General features: G+C 56.7%; 1 protein-coding gene across 1 annotated transcript in view; it reads left to right on the top strand.

Annotated features, from left to right (window-relative positions):
- The window catches only part of OBSCN (obscurin, cytoskeletal calmodulin and titin-interacting RhoGEF), a 145,428-nt gene that overhangs the window by 123,281 nt on the left and 13,542 nt on the right, over window positions 1-8,605 (top strand). Inside the window, 2 exon segments of the mRNA XM_006923370.1 lie at window positions 227-335; window positions 1,814-1,816. Of these exon segments, the coding sequence (XP_006923432.1) occupies window positions 227-335; window positions 1,814-1,816 (112 nt within the window).

Below are 8,605 nucleotides of genomic sequence, written 5' to 3' on the forward strand. Positions count from 1 at the left end.
AGTGCAGTTATGGATTGTCTCCACCATCACAGGAACTCCTGGGCAGTGCTGGGTCCTATGGGGGATACAGTAGCTAGGCTGGGACCCTGTGGCCAGGCTCTAGGGCTCTGGGACACAGCTGGGGCGGGATTCCTATGCTCCAGCCAGTCCGCACTGCCCCAAAGAGGTGACTCAGGCCTCTTGAGGAGCGACGGGCTGTAAGTGGCCTCTGCTGTCTTTCTTGCAGTTGGTAAACCGGCTGGGCTCAACACGGGGTGGCACAGAGCTTTCCCTGCAGAGCCCGGCGCTGCGGGCCCAGGAACAGCGCCGCCGAGAGCATATTGCTGTGCTGGAAGGTAGGTGCATCCACTGAGGCCTCAGCCTGGCCGGAGCCTCCATACATTTGGGCAGGGCCTAGTGGGGTGAAACATCAGTCCTTCCAATCAGGGTGTGCTCCCTGGAGGCCTGTAGAGGTCTGTGACTGGAGCAGTAGGCATGAGGGGCAGTAGGAGGTGGGCCATGAACCCAGAGCCCAGGCAAGCCTGGAGAGGCAAGCCTGAGCTTGGCAGCCCAGGCTCTGCTCACCATCCCTGGGGAATGATTGTGTATAAAAGCCAGACCCAGGCCTAAGCGGCCTGCCAAGCAGTGGCTAGTGAGTCCTTGTGGAAGGGGTGGCAGGTAGGACAACTCCACAAAAGAGAGGGCCTCTGCCAAGTGCAAAGTGCAGGGTGCTGGGTTCCAGCTTGGCTCCTGGGAGAGCAAATGGGTGTCAGGGGCCCAGTGCCTCCACACTGGAATGGGGTGGGGACTGGCCATGGTAGGGACGGCCTTGGTGGGTACAGCCTGGCCTGGGGGCATCCCTGGGATCTCAGGGGTGGTCTGGGCTACAGGGCCTCATAAGGGAGAGGTGTGCTCCTGGGCAGGAGATGAAGAGCAGTGAGATGACTCACATCTCCATTCACACTGTGTCTCCAGAGTCGCAGCTGGGCCCTCTGGGACGGCCAGGATGGGGCAGAGGGCACCTGGCGTCTGTCCTGGGCCTGCTCAGTCTGAGAGAGCAGCCTTACAGGGCTTGCAAGGATGGCTACCACCCCGGGGAGAGCTTCTCTCAGTCTGAGCTGCCCCACCTGGAAGGGGCTGTCTGTGGAGTGGTGAGCTTCCCATTCCTGGGGACATGCAAGCAGAGGTTGGGCCAACGCCTGGTGACGCTGCAGCTCTCATAGCAGGATGAGTTGCAATCCGTGTCCTCCTAAGTTCTGAAAGTTGGCTTCTGTGACCCTCAGCCCACTGGATCCAGTCCTTCCCAGGGCCCAATGTCTGGGAGCCGCTGTCCATCTGGATCCGCACCTAGTGGCCTCAGGGCCTTTGAGACCCTCCAGGGCCCTTGTAGAAGAGTTGGGCCACCTACTGGTCTCAGGGCCTTTGAGACCCTCCAGGGCCCTTGTAGAGACCATTCTCTAACTTGTGGGCAAGAGTCCTCTTTCTCGTCTTACAGAGGGCCACCGGCACTGGCCAAACCAGTTCCTGCTGGAGACCCTGCTCACATCCACCCTGCCATATGGTGTCTCACGGGGAGGTGCTGATCTGTGCTGCTCCTTGTCAGTGGGTGACAAGCATATCCTACAGAGCCATTCACTTTGTTATCACGATGGTCTCTTTCTGTCAACGTCCCATGACCACAGGATTCAGAGGAGGGGCAGCCACCTGTGCCAGAAACAGTATTGTGTCTCATACGGGAAAAAGGCCGGCCCTCACACATCTGCAGTTGGAGCCCGCTGCCTCCCGCTTCCTAACCCTGTCCTGTTGCTGCGTCTTTAACCCAATGGCCCCGCAGACAGTGGCCCTGTGGGGTGGGCACTGTCCTCTCGCTTGTGAAACTGCTTCGCACGGCTGCGCCCCTCCCACGGTCGCCAGCACTTACTTGGGCTCAGGGCCAGTCAGGTGGCAATCAGATCAGGAAGAAAGGTGCCAGGAGTGTAGCAGCCCAAGGGTGCCCGGCCACCACCCCCAAATGCACACATGCATACACACACATACATCTTTGTGCATACACGTGCATGTGCACACACACGTGCACACACACAGTAAATGTGGCTCCCAGATGCCACACAGACATGGCTAGTACATTTAATTCACTTGCACCTAATCGGAGACAAGTTTAAAATATTCTTGATCATCGAAGGGAAAGTCTTACTCTATGTGACACTGAAGCAAAGCAGAAAACCCCACAGACCAGGAACTGAGAGGCCATATGCCTGGGTCCTGCCACTTCACATTTCCGAGCCTCTCCCTCAGTTTCGCTGCAGGATGATGAGAAGGGTTGTTGAGATGTGAGGGTGCTGGTAGCCAGAGGAATGCTTGCTGTCCAGGCGGGCAATACTGAGTGGGACATCTCTGTATCAACCTGACCCCACCCAGAAGCTACAGAGAAAGAGGGTTCAAGATAGTTGGAAGTAGGTGTTGCCTGGTCCAAGACAAGTCCCGTTCTGTCTCTGGGACTTGGGTCCCCCATCGCAAAACGGGAACCATAAGCTCTTTCTCGCTGGCTCAGGGGAAGAAGAAAGCCAGGTGCTCCTATGGGGAGACCTAGGTTTCCTGGCTCACTTGGAGACCAGGTGCCTGCCCAGGCATCCACAGGTTGCTCCCAATAGGATTTCATGGTCTTGTTCCACAGGGCTCAGGTGTGCCGCCTCCAGGACTCCATTCACCCTCCCCGGGAGAGATGCCTTTGGTCTTTAGAACATTTATTTTTATTTTTATTTGTAAAATAGACATCAGCCATCTTGGTCCCAGTTTGGCTGCTGGCTCACTGGAAGGCCACAGACCATTTCCTGCCCCTCTCTGGGCTGTAGTTTCTAAGTCTGAGAAGTGAGACTTTAGGCCTGACAAGTTCACAGTTCTTCCTGGGCATGGCTGAAGGAGAAGCTGGGATTTCTCTGTGGACAGCCTCAGCAGAGCCGTTATGCTCCCAAAGCTCCTGCTAGATGCTCGAGGGGCAGGAGTCCTACCCTCATGTGCTATGTACTGTTGTCATACCACTCAAGGCAGACATAATCGCCTCCACTTCAGAGAAGAGGAGAGAGTCACCCCAGGGGCACATGGCCAGGCAGGGCTTGGACTCAGTGCTCCTAAGCTGAATGGGTTACTACGCTGCCACACCACTCAGGTAGCTTGGCCCCAAGTGCTGGCTGATCTGTAACCCTTGCTATTCCGACTGTTTTCTTTGTAGTCACTGAACAGGAGACTAAAGTCCCCAAGAAAACCGTCATCATGTAAGTGCAGGCGTGTCCCTAACTTTCATTCCGACTGCAGTGCCCCCTGCATGCCCATTAACGCCCTGGACCCTGCCCATGTGGCCTGACCACCTACTTGCCTTGCTGCCTGCCCTCACAACCTTTGCTCACCACGCAGACTGCCAGCACCTTGCAGGTACTCCCAGGGAATTCACCTTCCCTGGGACCTTCACACTTCACAGCTTTCTCTTGCCGGGCCTCAGTACCCTCTCCAAGGCCCCATTGCCCCAGCAGGGTAGACTTACTCTGCTCACTTCGCAGTATCTCACCCAGGCTTGGACCCAGAGTTACACCAGTCAGGGTGGATCTGGGATTCAGAGCTGCGTCCCACAGTGGGTTAGAGGCAGAATTCTGTCCTTCGATACCTTAGGATCTAGGGCACTGTTGTTCAGTAGAACTTCTCGTGGTGATGGAAATAGTATATATTTACACTGAGCACTCCAGCAGCCTTTAGCTAACATGTGGCTATTGGGCATTTAAAATGTGTCAATTGCAGCTAAAGAACCGAATTTTAAATTTTATTTAATTTTCACTAATTTGAATTTAATTGAAATGTGTCATAGTGAACATAACTGCTCTAGAGCCTCAGAGGTCTCCAGGCCCAACCCTCACATTTGGAAGATGGAGAAACTGAGGTTCATGAAGGAGAGAAGGGTCACTTAGGGTGGCTCATGATTGGAAGCTAGCCGAGAACCCATTTCCCTGGTGCCACACTCCTTGTCCTTCTTCATCTTTGTGTGCCTTGAGGGCTGAGTAGCCACATGGTTGTTGATAATTAAATAACACGAGTGGTCCAGACCTAGATGCACCCACAGAAGGCAGGATTGGTTTTGACTTGGGTAATCCCAGAGGATTTCCAATAGGAGGTGTGTGCAGGCAGATATGGTGGAAGGGCTTGTAAAAGCCAGGAGGCGAGAAAGATTGTGGTTTCCTAAGGCCAAGTGACTGAGAAACTCCGGGATGGGCAACCTCCTGGTTCCCCATGGCCCTCAGACCTCTTAAGGGGCCTGCAGTTGGTCACGTTGCTAGAGAATCCCATCTTCAGACATTTGATAAAATCCTGGATTAACTCTTCTTTGACTACTTCCCTCCTCACCCAAAGCAAGTCACCACCTCACAATAGATGGGGCTGCCTGGGCCAGCAACGAGCACCCCATCCCTGGAGGTATGCAGCTATGCCAGAGCTTTACACAGATTACACTTCATCCATGAGGAGAGCATCGTTATTATCCACATCTTATAGGTGACAGATGGAGGAGCAGAGATGGGCCTGGCAGTCCCATGGGGGAGGCATCCAAGAGGACTCATGCTTACGGGAGGCTAGACTAAGTGACTCAAGGCATCCTAAAGTCCAGTATATTCCGCGCTCAGGGAGATAGAAACACCCTGCGAGGAAGGGTGCACTCCCTCAGCTTAAGGAACCAAGAGGCAACTGCCTGGCACAGCACCCGTCCCATCAAGGGCACACTGTATACTGAGGGATACCTGGGAGCCAGGGGTATCAGAAGGAAGCTTGGCTTGGAGAGAGACCCCTGCCACCAGGCAGGCTCACATCCAGTGTCAATGGCCTCAGCAGGATGCCCACATATCCTCATGGGGGCAGCAGTGAGCCCAGCATGGGGGCCATTTAAGAGTCCTAATCTTACAGCTTCTCAGTTCTACCTGACTCACTGCCCTGTCTCAGTAAATTGGGCAGCATGAGGCCAGCACACTGGGCCTGGGCCAGGTTCTCCTGACATTTGGGCAGGCTCCAATCCAGGGACAAGCTTAATGCCCCTGAGCCTGGATGTGAGGCAAGAATGCAGGCCTGTGGCCACATCCCCAAGTCTCAGATTCCCCTCAGTTAAGTGGAGATAGCATTTCCCCTTTGCCAGGTGAGCGTCAGAGGGAGCAGGACTTCTAATTGCTCTGCATCCTGAGGTTTGGCCACATATCTCTAGGCCTATGCTTGGACCCCTGAGTTAGACAAAAACAAAGCTGGAGAGAGAAAGAGAGAGAGCGAGAGAGTAAGCAAGCGAGCAAGCGTGCACGAGAACACCTTGGTCATGTCAGGCAGCTGGTGACAGCACTGAGTTGTCACCACCTGTACACTAAGTTCCTCTGCCTGAGCCTGAGAGGAAATGCAAGTCCCAGGGCCCAGGAGAGCTGTAGTTACTCAGCCCGTTTCCGTTCTTTGCCTGTTACTCATTTCATGCTCAGCACCCAGCCAGGCTAGGGACACTGGGCAGAAGACAAGGACCTGGCTGACTGGTGGGCTTCTGACTCTTGGCCCCAGACAAGTTTCAAGCCTTTTTCAGCCTTGTCCACGCCTGTAAAAGAGGGTCAGACGCATCCCTCAGGGCTGCTTCGGAGTCCCTGGCCAGCAGCCTGCATGCACCCACATGCAACTGGCCTTGCGTTCTGCTTCCTCTTCTCCCCACCCCCTCTTTTGGGAGGTAGGGACCAGAAAGGGAAAAGGCTTTTTTGAGGTCACAAAGCTCATGACAGCCAAGCCACACCTAGAGCCAGATGTCCTTGTCCAACCTCATACCTCTGGAGCACAGCTGCAGGTCGGGGCTCTGACAACCCTCCCACACCTGCACCTGCAGCGTCAATTGCCCAGTCTGTCCCTAACTCAGGATCACTTAGGTGCCTGACCTCTGAGAGCTCACCGGGGCAACCATAGCACCCCCACGCACATCCCACCATTGCCCATGATACAAAGCACAAAACACTGGTGGGATGGACAGGAGTACTGTGTCCCTACACCCCATCCATTAGCTCTGCGAGGAAGTCTGGCATCTCCAAAATGAGATAGCTGTGAACAGGGAAAGGAGATTGGCCCACGGGGACATTGCAAACTGGACTTGGTCTGGGGATTGGAGGCAATGTCTCAACTCTCGTTTTGAGATCTGAACACCAGAGCCTCAAGTTGGCCAGATGAGACTTTGTACTGTTTCTTTGGTTCTCTGGCCGAGGGTTCTAGAGATTGGGCTCAAGTGCATGTGTAGGAGTTTGTGCAATTTCACCATTTACTTGCTAACCTAATTTACACCTTTTATACTAACCTGATCTCTCATGCTGGCCCTGCATGTGCTGTGGCATGGGTGCCAGGCCAGGCTGCGGGTCTCTGTGCCATCTCCTCTCGGCCCTCTCCCTGCAGAGAGGAAACCATCACCACCGTGGTGAAGAGCCCCCGTGGCCGCCGCCGGTCCCCCAGCAAGTCTCCTTCCCGCTCGCCTTCCCGCCGCCATGCCAGCCCACCCAGGCCAGGCCTGCAGGCTCCTGAGCTGCTGTACACGCCAGGGCTCGGCCAGCCCCGAAGGCCCACAGCAGAGCCAGGGTGGAGGCCCACGGTGCCCACTCTGTACGTGACAGAGCCCGGGGCTCACACGCAGGCCCTGCCCAGGGGCACTGGGCCCCCACCTAAGTGGGTGGAGGTTGAGGAGACCATTGAAGTCCAGGTGAAGAAAACAGGCCAAAGGAGTGTGTCTCCAGCCACAGAGGTGCCCGGCAGCTCGGCAGGGCTTCTCTTCATGCTGCCTGGTGGGACCCCTGGAGGAGACCCCAACACAAACAACTCCAACAACAAGATGCTGGCCCAGGAGCCCCCAGACCAGGGCAGAGCTATGGGCAGTGTCAGCGAGCCCCTCATCTTGGACATGGGGCCAGAGACCCCTGACCTGTCCTCTCCCGGGGCCACTGAAGAGGAGGCCCTCTTGGAGGAGGAGGGGAGAGGTGCCCATCAGACGGAGGAGCTCCTCGGTGCAGATGACCTTTGGGGCCGTGACCCTAAGATCCTCGAGCATGACGGTCGTGCGCTGACACTGGCTGACCTGGAGGATTACGTGCCCCAGGAAGGGGAAACCTTTGGCTGCAGTGGCCCCGTGCCCAGTGCTTCTGACGACCCACCCTGTGAGGTCTCGGTGCTCCAGAGAGAGATCAGCGAGCCCACCGTGGGGCAGCCTGTCCTGCTTAACGTGGGACGCCCGCTGGGCCCTCGTGGCCCACCTGGCTTCTTCAGCCGCCTGCCCCAAGGTGGGGCTCTGTCAGGGCCCCAGGGCCCTGGGCCCGCCGTCTCCTTCTGCGTGCGGGAAGCCCAGGCTGGAAGCGCCACATCCTGGAAGCCATCCTTCTGCACCCAGGTCCAGCATTCTCCGGACAGTGGCCAGAGCAGCTTCAAAACAGAGATTTCCACCCAGACAGTCAGCTTTGGGACAGTGGGTGAGACGGTCACCCTGCACATCCGGCCAGACAGGGACGAGTGCTCCAGCCCCTCCCAGGGCTGAGGCCGCAACTGTAGGGGGCAGGTGGCTGGGGGTTGAGCCGGGTCTCTGGGGTCAGGACAATCCTGAGGCAGCTGCAGTGGTTTCATGGGGCAACAGAAAGAGAGGCGTGGCCGTGGGCCCGAGGACCCCCCACCTGGCACCAGTACCTGCTACCCTGGATTTTGGGTTCAGGAGAGAGGCTTGAAGCCAGCACCCAGGACACATGTGCTCTGACCCTCCTCTCACTCTGCAGCAGCTCGGGGCTCCAACAGCTCTTCCTGTGGTCTGGGTACTCCCTACCTCACAGGGCGGGGTCTTCAGCTGAGGACATTGTGCTTGAGGCTGCAGTCTGGTCTACAGAGGAGGCTGGGGGTGCCCCTGGTAGACTAGCTCTAGGTGGTGTCTTCCTCTCCCTGTATAGGGGCACATCCCTGCTCTGTGCCTAGGCTACCTGGCCTACTCAGTGGGGTCTTCTCCAAGGGCATGTCTTTCCCATGGATACTTTTTTTAGCCTCTGGGAGGCCCATGGGGCCCACTCTGTAGGCTTCCTGGGCCTTCCTTGCAGGGTGGGCCAGGGTCTGTGGGTGGGAGGCAACTCTTGTCAATCGACTCCATGATGATAATAAACCGACTTTCACAAGCCCTGTGGTCTGTTCCTTCTTGCTTCTCTGCCAGCCATTCTGACAACTTGGGTACAAGGGGCCCTCTAAACCTGGCCCTGGGGACCAACCAGAGGGCAACCCAGGCCCCTCCCCTGGTAGCCATGGGTAGGTCTCGGCCCATCCTGGGATCTCTGGGTTTAGGTGGGGTAGCTCGCCTGACCAGCCTGTGGGGCTGGTCATAGGTGCACACAGCGTGACCACCCATAATGGCTGCTTCTGCCCTACCTTGGTTAGCTGGCCTTCCTGCTCCCTGCTCAGTCTGGCTGTTTGTTGTCAGGGCAGACAGGGTGTGATGTGCAGGGCGGTCCTGTTGACCTCCTTGGAGTGGGGAAGGATGGAATGGATGCCCTAATGCTGGAGAGCATTCTGGTGCAGGGAGGGCTCCAGGCAGGAGGACATACTAGGAACAGAGCAGTGGGCATTC

The sequence above is a fragment of the Pteropus alecto genome, unplaced genomic scaffold (genome assembly GCF_000325575.1).
Source record: "Pteropus alecto unplaced genomic scaffold, ASM32557v1 scaffold78, whole genome shotgun sequence".
Classification (NCBI taxonomy): domain Eukaryota; kingdom Metazoa; phylum Chordata; class Mammalia; order Chiroptera; family Pteropodidae; genus Pteropus; species Pteropus alecto.